The sequence below is a fragment of the Pyxicephalus adspersus genome, chromosome 4 (assembly GCF_032062135.1).
Source record: "Pyxicephalus adspersus chromosome 4, UCB_Pads_2.0, whole genome shotgun sequence".
NCBI lineage: Eukaryota > Metazoa > Chordata > Amphibia > Anura > Pyxicephalidae > Pyxicephalus > Pyxicephalus adspersus.
Window position 1 is genome coordinate 114,036,110 of NC_092861.1, and position 18,043 is coordinate 114,054,152.

General features: G+C 39.4%; 2 protein-coding genes across 2 annotated transcripts; one reads left to right on the forward strand and one right to left on the reverse strand.

The window, feature by feature from the left end:
• Positions 1 to 8,989, reverse strand: TBP (TATA-box binding protein). The gene is made up of 8 exons (XM_072409336.1): positions 8,834 to 8,989; positions 5,759 to 5,909; positions 5,276 to 5,598; positions 3,876 to 3,963; positions 3,638 to 3,729; positions 2,318 to 2,485; positions 1,292 to 1,386; positions 1 to 822 (listed from the first exon to the last, which is right to left on the reverse strand). Exons 2-8 carry the CDS (start codon positions 5,807 to 5,809, stop codon positions 743 to 745), a joined length of 897 nt encoding a protein of 298 aa, XP_072265437.1. The 5' UTR covers positions 5,810 to 5,909; positions 8,834 to 8,989; the 3' UTR covers positions 1 to 742.
• A 2,442-nt stretch (positions 8,990 to 11,431) lies between these two features.
• PSMB1 (proteasome 20S subunit beta 1) lies at positions 11,432 to 17,838 on the forward strand. The gene is made up of 6 exons (XM_072409337.1): positions 11,432 to 11,619; positions 12,528 to 12,635; positions 13,441 to 13,522; positions 14,171 to 14,300; positions 16,324 to 16,430; positions 17,566 to 17,838. Exons 1-6 carry the CDS (start codon positions 11,510 to 11,512, stop codon positions 17,749 to 17,751), a joined length of 723 nt encoding a protein of 240 aa, XP_072265438.1. The 5' UTR covers positions 11,432 to 11,509; the 3' UTR covers positions 17,752 to 17,838.
• The last annotated feature ends 205 nt before the right edge of the window (positions 17,839 to 18,043 follow it).

An 18,043-nucleotide genomic window follows, 5' to 3' on the forward strand; every position in this document is an offset into this window, starting at 1 on the left:
TTCAGTGTAAACTGACAAAATTAAAATTTATTTTACAAAGCCGAACACTGAAATCCAGGAATGTTTCTGGCACATAAGAGTTAATGCGGTAACCTTATGAAGTAAAACAAAGCCTACTGGGAAAAATACATAGCATCAAAAGTCATAAAATCTTGGTAAAACTTCTGTTTAATGAGGGACAATTGAAAACAAGTAAAATATATACAGATTGAAAGACCCAAACAATATTTAACTTAAACATGTCTTGCTACTATCAAAATAGGATTACATGGCCATAGACTAAAATCTGTTTTTAAAAAAAGTGAAACAGTGCCAAAATATACCCTTCAGAAGGATTAATACAGAGCTCTTTGTTAAATGATATTTACAAAACCAGGCCTGGATCCCAGTGTTACACTTGAGGTGTATGGTATCCAAAATAGTTTTTTTGAAATACTTCTTGTTCAGCTAGACATTATGGTCCAATACAGTCCTGTTAAACAGTGTATAGATTCTGAACATGGAATAAAGGGAACACGGAAACCATTTTAAAACATCTTTTCAAGTCCCATCCTCCACATAAAACCTGCTTTAAAATAGAAACATTTGGCAAGTAATTAAAATATGTGGCATAAGATGTCATTGAATCATAGCAATGTCAGTGGAACACCATAGGTAACAAAAGTCCATCCGTTAACGGTGCGCCGTGATAAAAGGTTTTTATATTCTATAACACATATACATAAAGTTGAAAAGCCAACTGTTATGTGGTCTTCCGAAAGCCTTTCAGAATTGGGTATATGTTTTCAAAAGCTTCATAGATCTCTGCTCTGACTTTAGCACCTAGACAAAAAAAAAAAATAAAAAAAAAAAAAATCAATCAATTCAAGCTTTCTAAGGTATTAAAATTGAAAGATCACATATGTCTATTATTCTCATTGTTTTAGCCTACATTACAAGGTACTTAAGAGTTCTAGGGCTACATTACATTTTGCTGTAAACAAGTTACACTCATTAAGATTTTCGGAAAAGATGCAATTTGCAGGTTTAAAACAGGTAGCCCATAGTAGCTTTTGTTGTGTTCACTGGAATACAAATAATGATTTGGAAGGCATTGGGTTACTGCAGAAAACTCTCTCTTTACCAATTTAAAAAAAAAAATGTTTTTTTTTTTTTTAATAACTAAGCAGTTAATTTTTTCTTCAACACAGTCCTGTTCTGTTTTAATCCCCCCATATGCTTTTTACAAGCAATTTTGACTAGCAATTTTTACCATTACACCTTGTAGTACTGTATTCCAAGAAAAACTTACCTGTCAATACAACCTTTCCGGAAACAAATATCAAAAGAACAATTCTTGGCTTGATCATTCTGTAAATAAGGCCAGGAAACAACTCTGGCTCATAGCTAAGGAATGAGGAAAAACAAAGAAAGTTGTAAATAAAGAATAGAAAAAAAACAACATATAGTTCACAGAAGCAGAAGCCCACACTTCTCAAAACACTTCTAATAACCATATGAAGGAATGTGATAGATCAGTTAGTTAGGCTCAACGGCCAGTTTTGAAGGGGGAGAACATACAAACATTCATTTTTAACTCAAAATGCTATCTTTTCCTCAGTGACAACACTAGCTGTCCTCCTCCAGCTTAGTTTGCATAGGACATAAAATGTTTAAAACCCCTTCCCACCTTTAGCTTCCAGGTCTCCTGTGTGCCTATTATGTAGTACAGTTACTGGCCATTCATTCAGATAGGCTGGTTAAGTAATGAGATATAAAAAACATGCAGAATGCAACACTTAGGCATATGTGTGGTAGTTGTGCTACATTATTACCAGTAAAATTGAGTGGTTTGACACTATATGGGAAGTGTAAATGTATTACAAATAGAATAATTTTTTGATGGTTTCACAAAAGACTGACTATTCCATCCAGCTGGAGATGGTCTCATAGATAGTCCCAGGTAGTAATGCTCAGACAAGACAGTAAATAATTGTGGTGCCTGGATGTAAACAAACAGTGGACCCACAACAAACATGCATCTATAGGGGAGAATTGATAACTGCACTAATGCTTTAAGAACAATGTATATTGTCACACCTAACTCTGTCACATATAACCAAATTTAATGCAAAGTCATTAACTTAATGAACTGCAGTACTTTCTTACAGATGTAGGTGCACAAAGAATTTCTTTGCCCACTGACTGGTACTGTTGCTGGAAAACATCAGCTTGCACTATACATAACAATAATTCCATAGCAATTTTAGCCAAAGGAGCAAACAAAATATGTTTAGTAGTATGAATATAACATTAAAACAAACTGTTTGGAATTTACCTGCTAAACTGCTGATGTGTGAGGACCAAACCTTCTAATCTGATTGGGAACTTCACATCACAGCTCCCTACCATATTTTGAATTTTAAAATCCAGAAACTTAGCTGGAAATCCCAATTTCTGCACAACGCGAGCATACTTTCTGGCTGCCAAGCGTGACTGCTCTTCACTAAATAGGGAAAAATTAAAGAGGGAAGGGGGAACATAAGGAAGAAAAAAAGATAGATCAAAAATTGGCACAACAGTAAAAAAAAAAAGGTTACAACTATTCTAAACTATATGCCAATAGCATTTTTTCCCTTATTTTACGTATACGCAGAGGTAACTAACTTAGAGCAGTGCTAACTCAACTCAAATTCTAAAGGGAACGCAAATGTGGCCACTGATGTCACAAAAAAGCTGCAGATTATATTCAGACACTTGTAACATCAGAAGACACATTGCAGCTGAAATTCACACACAGGGCACAAATGCTACAGGGGTAGCCGGAAAGCAGATACATTTTTACAGGAGACAGTCAGACTGGGTACAAAGTACATGAGACTGCTACGCAACAGTGCCCTTGAAAAATCCTTTACAAGTCAATGCTTTACAGACAATTGAGCGCCACAGGTTGGACAAGGGTTAAAGGGGATTTTGGGACTACACGTTTGTAACAAAAAAGTTTTTTCAACCTATTCTGTTAAAAAAGTTGAAAATTAATTTTAGGACTGGCTGCCTAGGGAGTTTTGAAAAATGTTGTAAGTTTTTTTTTTTTTAAGTTACATTAAAATGTATGGGCTTATTATTGAAAGCCCAATGTTACACTCCCTTAGCTTGTGCTATAAGGGGTGCTGTAAATGCAGAGAGTTTACCAGTTCCATCAAACCAGTACTAGTTTGTAATACTGCGGATCCAATATTTCTAAACCAACACACACTGGGCCCTGAATTTTTAAAGCTCTCCAAGGCTGGAGAAGATACACTCTCATCAGTGAAGCTGGGTGATCCAGCAAACCTGGAATTGATTTCTTAAAAGTCATTTGCTACCAAATGTTTTCAATCCTGAACCAGATCAATTCCAGGTTTGCTTCATCACCCAGCTTCACAGATAAAAGTGTATCCTCCAGCCTTGGAAAGCTTTAATAAATCAGACCCAACGAGTGATTAGATGACAGAAGTCCAATCTTATAAAGCAGCAAAACCCCAATTAAATCCTCAGTAACCAACTTATTTGCCTTTTTTCCTACTCCAGCATATTGACAATATGTAATTAAAATGTTACCTCTACTAAAAAACTGTTCAGGGAAAAAACATTTGTAACTTAGAAAAACAAAAGCTACCTTTTAGCTCCCGTGCAGACCATTTTTCCAGAACTAAATATAAGTGCTGTTGTACGTGGCTCTCTTATTCTCATAATAACGGCAGCAAAACGCTGGAGGACAGAACATAAATAGTGTTAGAGGTTTATAAAAGTTACAATTAATTTGTGGCAACCATTAAAAACTGCTTTTTGCTCTCTATAGATACAATCACTGGAATGAGCCTAACATTATACGGACTTATTATAAGCGTACTTACCTTTGGATTATACTCAGCATTTCGCGCTCTAAGTGCAATGGTTTTCAGGTCTAATTTGCAGCCAAGATTGACGGTAGATACTATATTTCTAGAAATAAGAAAATATCTCCGATTAAGGAACATCTATAGCATGCACATAAAATTATATCCTAACCAAACTTATAAGAATGTACACAGACATAAATAAGTACATAAATAAGGTTCTAGCTGAGCTTAATTTAGCAGTCGAAGATTTAAATGGGAAGATAACTTAACCTTCAATCATTTTGCATGAACAAAAACCACTAAAAAAGGCAGTGGCATGACTAACTGCCCCATTGCCACCCTGCTCTGATCCTATACAGCAGATTTCATCAACCTTTTTACCCCAGAGGAAATATATATAATACTAAGAGAATCAAAACAAAAAAGGTGATCAAAGACATACAGAACTTAAAGTACACATAATAGCAATATATATATGGCAAATTTATGGGGACACACAGGAAATAGAGACTATAGCTCCACTTTAAGTCTGACTAGAAAAGTCTGTACCCTGCCAGCATACTGTATGTATGGAATCCGTGGTCTCTCTGCGGAGGTTTAACGCCCCGTTGAGACAGATCTACAACTCAGCTGCTAACTTAGAACAGAGCTTGTCAGACTGACTACAACTTTTACAGGGACTTCTCTGCCCTATACTGGCAATGGGCTTTTGTGGAACTTGTGAAGACCAATGGGGACATTTATCAATTCTCTTGGGTAACAATGATGTAGATATTTACAAGTTTGTAAAAGCAATACTGCAACAAAATGAAATCCAAGAACAATCACTTAAAAAAAAAAAAACAACACCATCATTAACGGGGGAAAAAAAAAAAAAAGTACAAGAATACCATTAGGTAAGTGGTACTCCATTTTAGTGGTCGTCAACCTTTTCGGTGCCACGGACCACTAAAATCACCGGCTCCCGACCACGCATGCGGGGGGAGCCGGATGTCACTCAAAGGGGGGGGAACCTCCCCCAGAGTGATGTCATTATGACATAACCCAGCCCACTACCCCATAGCAGATCTGAGCCTGCAATAGGAGAGTGTGCAGGGACACGGCTCTCCCACCCCCGAGCCTGGGAACTGCTTGAGGGACGTGGTCCGCAGCTCTGGCCGGTGCGTCCCCCCCAGCGGGGTCCTTCTTCTCGGGGTGACCCCGCTTGGGTGTGCGCCGACCAGAGCTGTGGATCCCCAAGATTTTCTCGCGAACCACTGGTTGGTGACCGCTGTTCTATTTGATATTTATCTATGTTCTAGCTTAGCGACTTACTAGGCAGGAAAAGGATTAGGATGAAAGCACCTTATTATACTACAGCCATAAAGCTATTTTGAATGGCTTGCTTTACATAAGTCTTTAAAAAATGTGCTTACTGTAACTGAGGTACAATTCCAGAACTTTCTGAAGCAGGAGTGGCTGGGGTAATAGGAGTCATTGGAGTCATGGGGGACGTATACAACGGTGTGTTGCCTGGAAGTGGTGCTGTGGTTAGAGTCTGTGAGTGGAAAAGTTGTGGGGTCTGTCCTGTGCCCTGAACAACCTGCTGGGATGTGGATTGCTGGGCCTGTTGCTGCTGCTGTCTTTGTTGTTCTTCCAGAATAGATAAACTGTTTGCAGTCTGTACCGGCTGTGGTGTCAAGCCAGTGCCATAGGGCATCATTGGGCTAAAGATGGGGATTCCTGGAGTCATTGCTCCCTATAGAAAGAAATAAAAAAGGTATATAGATATTTTTATGTCACCTTGAGAAAAAAAGATATTAGACTGGAAAAATCCAAATCAATCATTTGGTAAAATTGTCAATCAAACAAATGTTCACTTGCTCTGTAAATTATGTGCAATATGATTGTTTGCTTACCTGTGGGGAGGCCAGACCCTGGAAGGTCGATATACTATTATTCTGATCCATTTTCTTCCTTGCGCCTCTTTAAACTCAGAAAGAAAAAACCTTTCTGTGCGTTTAGATGTGGCTCCAATTCAGTTTCCAACCATCCCCAAATCTCATAAAACTGCAAAACAAACAATGTATCACATAAGTATTTCTTTTTAAACTTCCATTCAATATGATCCTGACCTAAACACAAATCTATGTCTATCACACAGCTGCCTCGCTTGTAAAGGCTGGATAGATAGAATGCTGGCCCCACAGAGATCACACAAGGAGAACCCTCATGTCTGCTATACAAAGAATAGTGTTCAATAAAGCAAGATGGGCATATCTTCTTTTATTAATCCTGCCACCAAATAAATGCTGGCTCTCTCCATTGTGACAAAAGTACAAAAACAATCTGTCTGCAGTAAAAGACTTTTCATTTTCTCTATTCTAGTACAGTACGGCAGGATCTGTCTACTATACCCTACACTTTTTTTTTAGACTTCACACACACAAAGTTTTCCAAAGTTTATGTCTTTCAAACCCTGCATTTACCCGACATTACCACAAAGACAACATATCACATATACAAACTGAGAAATGAAAAATTTGATGCCAGCAACGTGCTACAAAACTGGGGCAACAAGTTGTGTAATGGGAATACTAAAACCTGGTGGAAATCTCAAGAACGTGAGACAATGTGCCGTAATGTTAATTTACAACAGGTCAGTAGCATGGCCATGTATAAAAAGTCTTTTGGAAGATGGGGAGGGGGGGACACTACATTTGGAAAAACTAAATGAATAATGCAACAATTCAGAAACATTCCTCAACCCAAAAAGGCAAAGTATTCAAGGATGTATAGTACAGATTCAGAGAACCCAGATGTAATGACCCTTGTATGTAATGGGTATGGCAGACAATCAATACTGCGGGGCCCTCAGCTGTCACTTCATTAATAATGGACAGGATTCTGCATGGAAGGTACAACTCTACCATGCAAAGAAAAAGACGTATAGAACACAATCCAAAAACAATGCCAACTTCTTTAGGCCCAAGCTCATTTAGGGGTTGTTCAGAAGTTATTTTTAGTGGTGGAGAAAGTAGAATTGTACCTTCCTATTAAAGAGAAGGATACCTATGCACTGTACTCACCCATCTGAAGATCTGGAAAGCAAACACTACATTTTATACAAAGCACTAGTTGATTTTTTTTTTTTAGACTAAGTGTCATACTATTCTTACACCCCCCCCCCCCCCTTATCCCCAAATCAGCACCCTTCCTGCCAATTCTCTCCTATTATTTGCCAACTTTCTGCCCTCTCCCTCCTCAGGAAATAATCCAGTTCTATGTGTGCCCTTCTTGACTTCTGTCTACCCCCTTTTGCACCATTCCTGCTCTCTCTATGCCCCCCTCCTTGTCTGGGGACACATTTTGCCCTCACTCATGCCCCCCCTCATTCCCATCAAAGACATATTCTGTCCCAGGGGTGTCAAACTCAAATACACAGTGGGCCAAAATTTAAAACTTAGACAAAGTCGTGGGCCAAACATGAAACTGAAATAGCACCGCTACTACAATCCCCTGCATCAAGAAAACAGTCCAATGCGGGGCCACGCAGAGGCAGAGAGGCTGCTGGTCTATAGACATGAGTGATGCCAGGAATTGTAGTAGCGGCGCTTTTCTAATGCAGCGGTGGGTCATCTGCAAACCAAATTTAGGATTTCTTTGGGGGCCAAAAAAAGGACGTTGCTGGCCAAAGTTTACACCCCTGTTCTATCACATCAGCACCTTATCTGCACCCTATCTTCCAACATAGGCATCCTTCCTACCTTTTCTCTCCTTCCCTGCTCATTGGAACTCTTCCCCCCTCCACCCCATATCGCACCCTTCCTGCACTTTTCCCCATCAGAACCCTACCTTCCCCTCTCTCCATCCCCATAATGCCTGCCTTTTCTTTGCCCCCCCTATCAACACCATACTGCCCCATCTCTATCCAAGATATATTCCATCGGCAACCCTTCCTGCCCCTTCAATCCACACCCTTCTTTTCCTATTCCCCATCGGCTCCCTTACTGCTCCCTCTACAGCAACATTTTTGCCTTCTCCAAAAGTTATTCTAACAGAAGCTTCATGCCCTCTCTCCATAAACTTCTCACGTCATCATCATCCTTCCTTCTCCCCTATTGGCACCCTTCCTACCATCTTCTCCTATCAGCACCTGTTTTTCCCTCTAACCTACCCATCAGCATCCTTCCTGCCCTTTTCTCCCCCCTATAAGCACCCTTTCTGCCCTCTCCCCCTCTATTGGCACCCTTCCTGCCCTCTTCTATCTCTGTCCCATCAGCACCCATTTTTCACCCCTCTTGCCTTTTCCTCTCACCCGCTATCTTGCCCCCCTCTCCTTCCTCCCAGCAGTGTCCCTCCTGTCTTCTACCCCCCTGATATATTCCTCCCCATCTTATTACCAGGGAAGGAAGTTGGGTAAATTCACCTGAAGGAGGCACAGACAGCAATACAAAGTCTCATACATTCATCATCTACAAAACTAAGCCAACATCAAAGTTGAACTCTGGGTAAAAACTTAAAGGCGATCATGAAATAAAACCACATAATCCATTTTATCAGCACAATTATATTTCTGGCCATCCATTCCTGATATATTGACAGCTCTGGATCATTAAATAGAAAGTGTCCCCATTGTGCCAGGGCAGTGAAATTCCTTCACTCTCCTGCTATGGTTTTCCCTAGCACATGGCCACTGCTACACAACTGTTTTGCTCCCTGTAATGCTTCTCTATCCCCCTGTCTGAGCCCTGCTGTACAGTGAGCAGAGGAGGCTGATAGGGGTCATATCCCGGTTATGTAAACAGAGAAGTGAGCAGAGACTGAAAGTATAATAATTGTAGAGATGACAGAAGCCCTGGTGTTGGGAGGATTACAACGGTGTCCTATCACATATTAAAATATAAATACCGCAAACTAGCTTCGCCCGGCTAAGCACTCTGCAATGTCCCCCCGACACATGCGGCTCCTCACCCCGGCATAAGACCCCTTACCTTCAGCCAGTACCGACCCCACTCTCCCCGCAATGCTGCAGACAACTCACACCATTCCGCCAGCGCCACTACCTCCTGCGCATGTCCGAAATCCCCGTGTACACCGGCCCGACCAATCACCATTAGTTATCTGACCCCCTTACGTCACGTGCTCCCGTGCCCTGGCGCTTCTACTACAATCCGGAAGTTCCGGTTGAGGCTCAGCCTCGCAGTCATTATAGGGGGCGGGCGGGTTGTATGAAGCTACAATCTATGTGAGCGGTCATGTTTCTTGACAGGGTGATATATAACAGTGACTGTGATCGATATAATGCTACATACAAAAAGTCAGGTGTAAAATAAAAAAGTACAAAATGTTTTGTGCGTGTATAATATCATTCTTTTATTTTCCTGATGAAACCAATAGTTTACAATGTACCCACCAACACACACTTAGGGGTTGAATAACCAAAGGAGTTTAGGCCATTGACTTATTAAAGCGTTAGTGAATGAGGTGACTTCAACCATCCAATCACATGCAGGAAAAAATTCAAGATTTTTAGACTTCCTTGCACGTGATTGGATATTCTTTCCCATGTGACTTCTCCCCACATTCACTAAGCTAAGTGAATTTTCCCTTCTAAGTTACCTCAGGGAGTAGAAATGCAATTCAGGTTCCCTGGGAGTTAGGGGACTGTTTTTAGTGGATGTGGTCAGACAGATGTTGGGGCCCCTTCTACTGTCATGTAGGGCCCCACTCAGTTCTGTCTAGCTGTCATTCACAGCAGCACTGCTCTTTAATAGGAGCACAGAACCTACGTCACACATCCCAGAAGGCTCTGGCTGCTCATGCCCAAATTCTCCCCAAGATTTTCCTCCTAGGTGAGATGCCAATTTAATGCATGCGTGGTGAGATCGCTTCTCTTTTTTTCCCCTCACAGCGGCTACATCACCTGATCACACACCTGCGCAGTGCGAGATCAGGTGACAAGCCAAGACAGAAGTAGATGGAAGAAAAGATTGAAGATGGCGGCACCCGGCACTTCCTCTGACCCGGGACAAAGAATAATTCCAGGACAATGTGGGAAGGACCAGCGCCATCGAGGGACCTGCGGGATTAATGTTATTTTTTTAGTTTACTTCCGCTTTAAGCAGAAGGTTTGTGAAAAAAAAATGATTTTGCCAATGGCTAGCCCACAATCTGTCCATAAACCAAAGCCAGTGAGCCCTGTGTTAGCTCAGCTTCCCTATTCTTTCCAGGGTTCACCATAGGTTCAGTGCCGCCATCTTCTTCAAGTTCTTCTCATCTCACCCAAAATCACAGTGCACAGGCTTGGGATGGGATGTTGTGTCTTTCTGAAAATGTAAAAAAAAAGTGCTGCTCCTACTGTACATGTGTGAGATTGGCAATATTTTTTTATATTATAGGAGAGCCCCTGATGACGCATGCCCAATCTCAGGCATGTGCAGAAAGAGCAACCTATAGCCTCACGGGGTATGACATTTATTTATCCCAGGAGGCTCTGGGTTTCCCATTCAGTCTGCATTGCCATGGCAGTTAACATGTGAGGAGAGGGGACCTCCCAAAAAAATAATAAAAAAAAGTAATCAAAAAACCCACATTTTTACATAATGATTCCACATGGCAACAACAGTGGACCCTATCTACCTAATGGGCGTCAAATCAGCCATTTATTATTATTAATATTATTATTCTTATTAATATTATTAATAATAATAATAATAATAATAATAATAATAATTGAAGCCATTGTGACAGGGTGACAACACAGAGAGACAATGAGAGAGTGTTGTCATGCTCTATAACAAGAAAGAGCTGAATTAGCCCATCATGGTAGGATCATCTGGGATTCTAAAGAAAGTTGAAGATGTAACATATTAAAAATATATTTTTAAATAACAATAAAGCACAGGAAGGCTGCTCACTTACTAGACCCCCACCCTGCTCTAACAGTACCTATGCTTATTAGGTGAAACCTAATGGGGAAAAATGGTTCAGATAAAACTTATTCACCTATCGGCCTACACATTCTTAGTTGTGATGTCACTGTGATGGCATTGTCCTTCCCGGTAAAGTCCCATGGAAATCAAAGGAGTTCAAATATCAAGAGAGGACGCTCCAGTCTATTCCAAAAATCCACAAAATTTTTAGCTACTCTGAGGAATCTTTCCAAAACTTTACATCACCCTTGCCCAAGCTTGGTAATATGGGTGGGTACAGGGGGCTCAGCACTCCTAGATTGTAAGCTCTTTGGGGCAGAGTCCTCTCCTCCTCCTGTGCCACTGGCTGTCATTTGCCACTCCTATTTAATGTACAGCGCTGCGTAATATGTTGGTGCTATATAAATACTGTTTAATTATAATAATAATAATAATATTAATATGTGGTATATAATAAAGTGGAAATTCTGATTTAACATTTTATTATTTTACATCAAATTAATATAAAATATTTTAATATTTATTTTTCCCTATTCACTTATAGCTTCTACAAACCTTCTACAAAGCTTATGACAACCAACAACATGGCGGCTAGTCTCCATCCAGCGACACAATGTGAAAGGAAGAGTCTGTACAGGAAGCAGGGGGCAGGAAGTGTTGTATCCTCCATCTTTGCCGTGAGACAGCAGAGCTATTCGCCGGGTGTGAAAGCGGTGGTGTATTTACTGTATCAAGATGTATCTGTCTGCGGAGTCCCGGGCTAGGGATAACATGTACAGGGAAATGGATTATCATTATACTGGACCGGTGCAGCAAAGGTTCAGCCCCTACACCTTCAACGGAGGGTAAGGATGAGAGCGGTGCCAGGAGGGAATTAGGGGCACAATCGTTTCCAGTGATAAATGAACAAATGAGCGCTGTATATCCATATTCTGTTTTGGAGATGGTGGCACGAGCAGGCGGCATTGTGCAGTTTTCCTTCCTTAACTTGTATAGAAGCAGTTCCCGATCTGTCATTCATGAATCCGTCCTGACATTTCAGATTCTCGCCTGCTTGTCTTTGAAGACAAGCACTACGATCTTGGGCGATAATCAGCCGACGTGTGTACATAGCCTTAGGCTACGTATATATGTCGGATGGCTCTCGTCCAATAATCAGCACAGGGTGGATATCGGACAAGAATCTGGCATGTGTACAGCGCTTGTCGTCAGCCTGGCGGATCCACAGAAGCTGTGCTATTGTAAAAAAAAAAGCGAAGGGGAGAGATTGCAGTGAAGCGCCGCTCCGTCATTCTCCCTTCTCCATAGAGCAGAACGGAGCTATATACAGCACTCCTTCATGCATCTTTATTGTTGTTGGAAAGAGATCATGAAAGAACCTTTCCAACAACAATAATTGCATTCGTGTACCCAGCCTTATATAACAATAAAGGCAGATGATGGGGTACCAGGGGTTCGGCTTGCACTGTATTCTGAAAATGTAAAGCAATGTTTGCTGTACTTATGATGTGTGTAGGAACCAGTAAGCGGTGGGCCTGTTAGGAAGCTGTTGTGTTGTCTCCATTGTTTGGTCATATTCAGCTTTCCTTTACCATGAAAGACTGAATCTAGTTGAACAACACATGCGGGTCTTCCATTATACACAAACCAGATTATGGACTATAATGAACTAATCTTTACATTATTATTACTGTTATACACTGCTTTTTTTTTTTTTTTACAGTAGCCAGTAAACTTTCTTTTCCTTTTCTAGCACTGTATTGGCTCTTGCAGGGGAAGATTTTGCACTTGTTGCCTCAGATACTCGACTGAGTGAAGACTATTCAATCCACAGCAGAGACACACCAAAATGCTACAAACTGTAAGTGAATTTTGATCTAAGGTGTCTTAATTATAAAGCAGTGATTCTGACATTCACTAAAACATTTTCTTGTCAAAAAATATCTAGGGACATTTTTTTTCAATGGCAGTGATTGGTTCCCCACCAGGGAACATTTCAAGGAATGTCATATTCACGGTTTTATAAATAGACCTCTAAGTGTGTAAAATGAAAACAAAAATGATTAATAAACAGATAGGTATGAAATAAATGTATAGATATACTAAGTTGCATGTTTACCTACTCCCTTGCTACTGCAAACTTTTTCCTCCCCGTGCAAATGATTCACCAAGTTTCTTTTCCTTGGCACTCTGTCATATGCAATAAATATATTATGATTAATGTAGATATACTGCTCCAAAACATTTACTATAAAGGTATTTGATCTATAAAAATGTTTCACCAGAGTTCTATATAAAACCTTTGTTCCCCTTTAAAGTTTATTAAGTGGAGGAGAGCAGAAACACAGAGGTAGTTTGTCTATAGATATGAAGAGAAGCTCCATTTAGGCCTCCTCTGCCATGATTATTTATTAGACTGCGTTGCGTTTTTAATGAAAGCCCATGGTGATGTGACATAGGAAACATTTATATTGTAAAACAGGTCTGGTAGTGCATGCTTTTAGCTAAATTGTTATGATTTGCACAGATAAGGCTTAAAATATACACCCTCTCTCCATAAATATATGATATTCATCTCTATTGCTTTTCTTAGTTTGCTTTTTTGCCATGTTAGTTAAAGGTATGTTTTGTAGCATGTATTAATTTTTCAAAAAATTGTTTTGTAGGACAGACACAACTGTTATTGGATGCAGTGGATTTCATGGGGACTGCCTGACTCTCACCAAAATAATTCAGGCCAGATTAAAGGTATTTAGTGTAACATTTTAATGTTCATTTTAAATGTGATTTAGAACGATTATTTAAAATAGAATAAAGATAAAAATGATTTTTTTTGGCCCTCTTTTCAAACACAATCTCTTTTCTGGTGCTTTTCTGGATGATATAGAAATGTTTTTGGCTGGGGTTCCCAGTATACTGCCTGTATATGTCAAAGCCCGGAGGACCCTTGCATGGAGATAGATAGGAGCTTATTAGTCTGCCGCTTTTTTCACTGTCCATTTGTAGGCTATGGAAGGCATAAGACCTTTAAGTATTACTTTAATCCAATGGAGGAAAAAAATCAGCTGTCCTGTCCTGCCATACTGGACTGTGTTGTTTGTAAACAAAAACGTTAATAGCAGAAATATAGGGGTTCTCATTGATAATTTCCTGATTCCACTACTCTCCAAATCCATGATCCATGCAGGTCATAACCAGTAAAGTTGGAATTCTATATTGGCACGCTTGAACTTGCAGATCAGAGTACTGAAGTCAGGAGAACAAAACCTTAGCGGTAACTTCTGTGTTTTGAGAATAACCAAATCTTTCTTTTCATTAGAAGCATTAGGAATGTAGATCATCACTTTACAAGAGATGATCTAATAGTATTATAAACTTTTTTTATTTTGTTTCTAGATGTATAAGCACTCAAACAACAAGACCATGACCACAAATGCTATTGCAGCCATGCTTTCCACCATTCTGTACTCAAGACGCTTCTTTCCATATTATGTGTACAACATCATTGGAGGCCTAGATGAAGAAGGTGAATTTTTGCATGAAATGTTATGTTGTAAAAAATAATATACCAATTAATGTTCCTAATTCACGCTTGTGTTATGTGGGATATACTCTCTCCTATTTTATAAGGTGTGCATGCTATAGGCAAAAGTGGTAGGTGAGTAGTATACAGGTTAATGACCAAAATGTCTGAATGTAACTTAAAGTGCCAGTTTCTGGAAGCTGGGACATAGAGGATAAGAATTGTGTATTTAGTGGAGTGTTGTTGGTAGGAACATCTGCTCTTTCACAGGTTTTTCATAGCAAAAGAATTTTTACATCTGCCATAAGTCATGCCTGCTTTCAAAGAAATCCCATTATTAATCTAAATGACATCATGTTATGTAATTTCGGACATTCCAGTCCTGGGTTCAATGAAGAGCTGCACAATATTATTGCAGTCTTGCATGGACGTGAACAGTTTTTTTTTAATATTGTTATATCTAATTAAGACAACATTTACTAATATTTGCAGCTTTAGCACATTGTCAGATTGTTGTTACTATATAAAGGTGACCGCACGTTTTGGTTTGTCTTCACTGCACAGACCTGCCTGGTGCCCTAGAACTTTTGTTTCAAAACATTTGCCACTGAATTCTCTGTTTAGTTTGCATGCGCAGTTGCCTCATGTATTATTATTAGTAATGCCTACCCTGCTGGTTCAATGGAAGCTGCCATTAGGAATGTCTCATTCATAGAAATAAATAGAGTCATGGTGCCTTTCACAATAAGCAGATATTTTCAGAGGAAAACCTATGCAGCATTATGCAGTTATAACCCTCCCTGCTATAGTCAAAAGAAAAACTAAAGCTTTTGGCTGTAGCAAATATAAAGGTATTAGCTGAGCTCAGTGTTTACATACAAAAATATACCAACTTCATTTTAGCCTGTTTACTGAGTGTGGCTCAGGGTAAAAAAAACACGCTGAAAGCGGTTACCCCGAGCCACACTCGGGGTAGCTGAAAACAATAAAAAAACCTACTTACCTGGTCCCATCGGCGTCCACATCCGTTCCGGTCCTCTGGCCGCGTCCTCTTCTTTCGATCTTCAGCTGGTGAGTGCACTGACGTTCCCCAGGAGTTCCCAGCAACGTCGGTGCATGCGGGAGGTGCGGTGGGAAATTTAAATTATTTTGTATTGGATTCTAAACAAAATAACTCTATTGAAGTGCGTAAATTTTTACTGCGTAAAAATACAGACATAATTAGACCGCCAGGGGGGTTAAGGAAGCTGGTAAATCCAATAGATGCCGAGAAGGATAGCCTTAAACAGCAGACCTATTTTTATTTTATTATGATTATACAAGATAATGGACACAAGGACAGGGTAGTTCTAATCATTAATAATTGGTGCACAATACAAATGGAAATAGTTATATACTATACCAAACCCTGGTATAGTATACAACAACAGTGGTCCCCTGTCTTTTTGCCACATTCAGATATAACAAAAGATGAATAAACCACATTTATTGTAAGACATTGAGGGTTTATGATATATGACCCTTCCTATTAGCAACTGAGTGCACCACAACTCATGGTATGTGAATTGTGGTGTGTCATGCATTGCACTCTACAGTCAATTGAATTGCAGTTTAGAATGAATGACAGGGCAATGTAGCACATGCCAAATTCATATTTGCAAATTTGGCATATAGAATGTATGGGAAACAATAACCTCTTTTAGTAAATAAGTATAACAGTCACTTCTGTGATTGTGGAGATCTATTGTTTGGGATAACTGCTATGACAAAAACCAAACAAACAAACCAAATAATGTTTTGCTTTTGCATGTTTAGGCATCTTTTTTTTTTTTTTTTTTTTTTTTTAGCTTTTAAAATGTTTTGGTATAAATTATCCTAATGCTGATCCTAAACAGAGAGAATTAATAAATACGGGGAATGTACTCACTAGAGAATTATATGTACAGTTTTTTTTTTCTTTCTTGGGTTCATGTAATTCATTTGATATTTGATTGATAACTTGACCAAAGCCATTGCTGTTTTCTAGGCAAAGGAGCTGTGTACAGCTTTGATCCAGTAGGATCCTATCAGAGAGATGCGTACAAAGCTGGTGGCTCTGCAAGTGCCATGCTACAGCCGCTTCTGGACAATCAGGTAAGATATCCAACAATGTTATATTTTATTTATTTATTTTTTTGAACCCATTTTGCAAAGCATTGTTGGGTTTCATTTTTCATTTGGATGCTTTCATCTTTCAAGACTGGGAGAGGAGCTCTGTCTCATTAAAATCTGTTTGTAGCACCATAAATAAAGATAACTTTGCATAGAGCTGCACCTGCTAGCTGTAGATGTGGTAAATATGAACCATTTTATTTGGAGTTTATTGGTTTTACCAGATTATGGTAAAGTATTCATGCAGTAACATATAGTATGTTAGATGCATTTAGAAAGTCAATTTTAATTAACTATAAAGTGTATGTATGTCCAGTTATTCCACCAAAACATCAAGATAACTTTGAATATTTGAGTATAGCATGTCAGCGTTGATGCTATCAATTGTTCATTTTATTACTACAGTCTGCAAATTCTAATAACTTTTGCTCCAACTGTCTGTCTACAGTTCCTGTGCAGTCAGCAGCGGCCTCAATCTCTCCCTCTTGCTGTTACATAAGCAGTGTGTTCATTTTCGCTTCCTCATTCCTGGCAGTGTTCATTTCAAAAATGTATCCAGAATTCCAAACATCGATACTCTGCTTGTGATCTCAATAGAGGATCTCTGCTAGGCACTGCTCTTGTTCTGCATTAGATACACCTAAAGCAGAAGTAATGTTCAACTTACAAAAGGTCCTGACAGGCAGGTGCTTTTTTTCTTGTTCTGTACACTAAGCAACACTTACTTAGCTCAGCGTACAGTCATGTGATCACAGATCGGTGCCAAAACAGCTCCTGTAGGCTGGCTTGGGAGTTATTCCATCCCATTCGTGCCAAAGACTTCAAACCAGGAAAAGGACAGCATTATATTGGCAGCAACTAGGGACTTTGTGTCTGTCACAGCGCTGGAGGTGGGCAAACTGTCAGGGAAATAAGGCATAATGTAAAAGTATTTTCACATTATTGCAAAACCCCTGACACTGGAGTTTACATCCACTTAAAGCAGTTAGAAGACATAGTCCCGTGCTTATATTCCATCCTTAGCCTTGTTATGTACCTTTTACCATAAGAACATCATCTACCTAGTATACTTTTGGCATTAAATATATTCCTTTTTAATCTACTTTTTGGTTTTTAGATTGGCTACAAGAACATGCAGAATGTAGAACGCCTTCCTCTGACACTGGATAAGGCTCTGCAGCTTGTCAAAGATGTGTTTATTTCTGCAACTGAAAGAGATGTGTACACAGGAGATGCACTGAAAATCTGCATTGTCACCAAGGACGGCATAAGAGAGGAGTCCATTTCTCTGAGGAAAGATTAGATGTCTCTTTTTAATAAGTAAATCACGCTTGTACTCTTGCCTTTTTTTGCTTTATAAAAAAGAATAAAGAAAAAAAATGAAAAAAAACTACACATTGTCCATGTCTACACGAGCTACTATTACTACTGCAAGTTATTGCATCACTTTCTAAATTACAGATTAAATAACTGTTACAGTAAGGAAAAAATTTATGTCTTACAAGATTTATAGTGGTATGTGAATCCTATAAAACTTTCTAGATTTTTATATGAATGTGACCCAAAACATCATCTGACTAGTTGTACCGGTACCT

Coding starts and splice junctions, on each gene's coding strand:
- TBP (XM_072409336.1), bottom strand. CDS start 5,809: ATGGATCAGAATAATAGTATATCGACCTTCCAGGGTCTGGCCTCCCCA. Junction 5,599..5,758: donor AGGGTCTGGCCTCCCCACAG/GTAAGCAAACAA, acceptor TTCTTTCTATAG/GGAGCAATGACTCCAGGAAT. Junction 3,730..3,875: donor ATGCTGAGTATAATCCAAAG/GTAAGTACGCTT, acceptor TCTGTCCTCCAG/CGTTTTGCTGCCGTTATTAT.
- PSMB1 (XM_072409337.1), top strand. CDS start 11,510: ATGTATCTGTCTGCGGAGTCCCGGGCTAGGGATAACATGTACAGGGAA. Junction 12,636..13,440: donor ACACCAAAATGCTACAAACT/GTAAGTGAATTT, acceptor ATTGTTTTGTAG/GACAGACACAACTGTTATTG. Junction 13,523..14,170: donor TAATTCAGGCCAGATTAAAG/GTATTTAGTGTA, acceptor TTTTGTTTCTAG/ATGTATAAGCACTCAAACAA.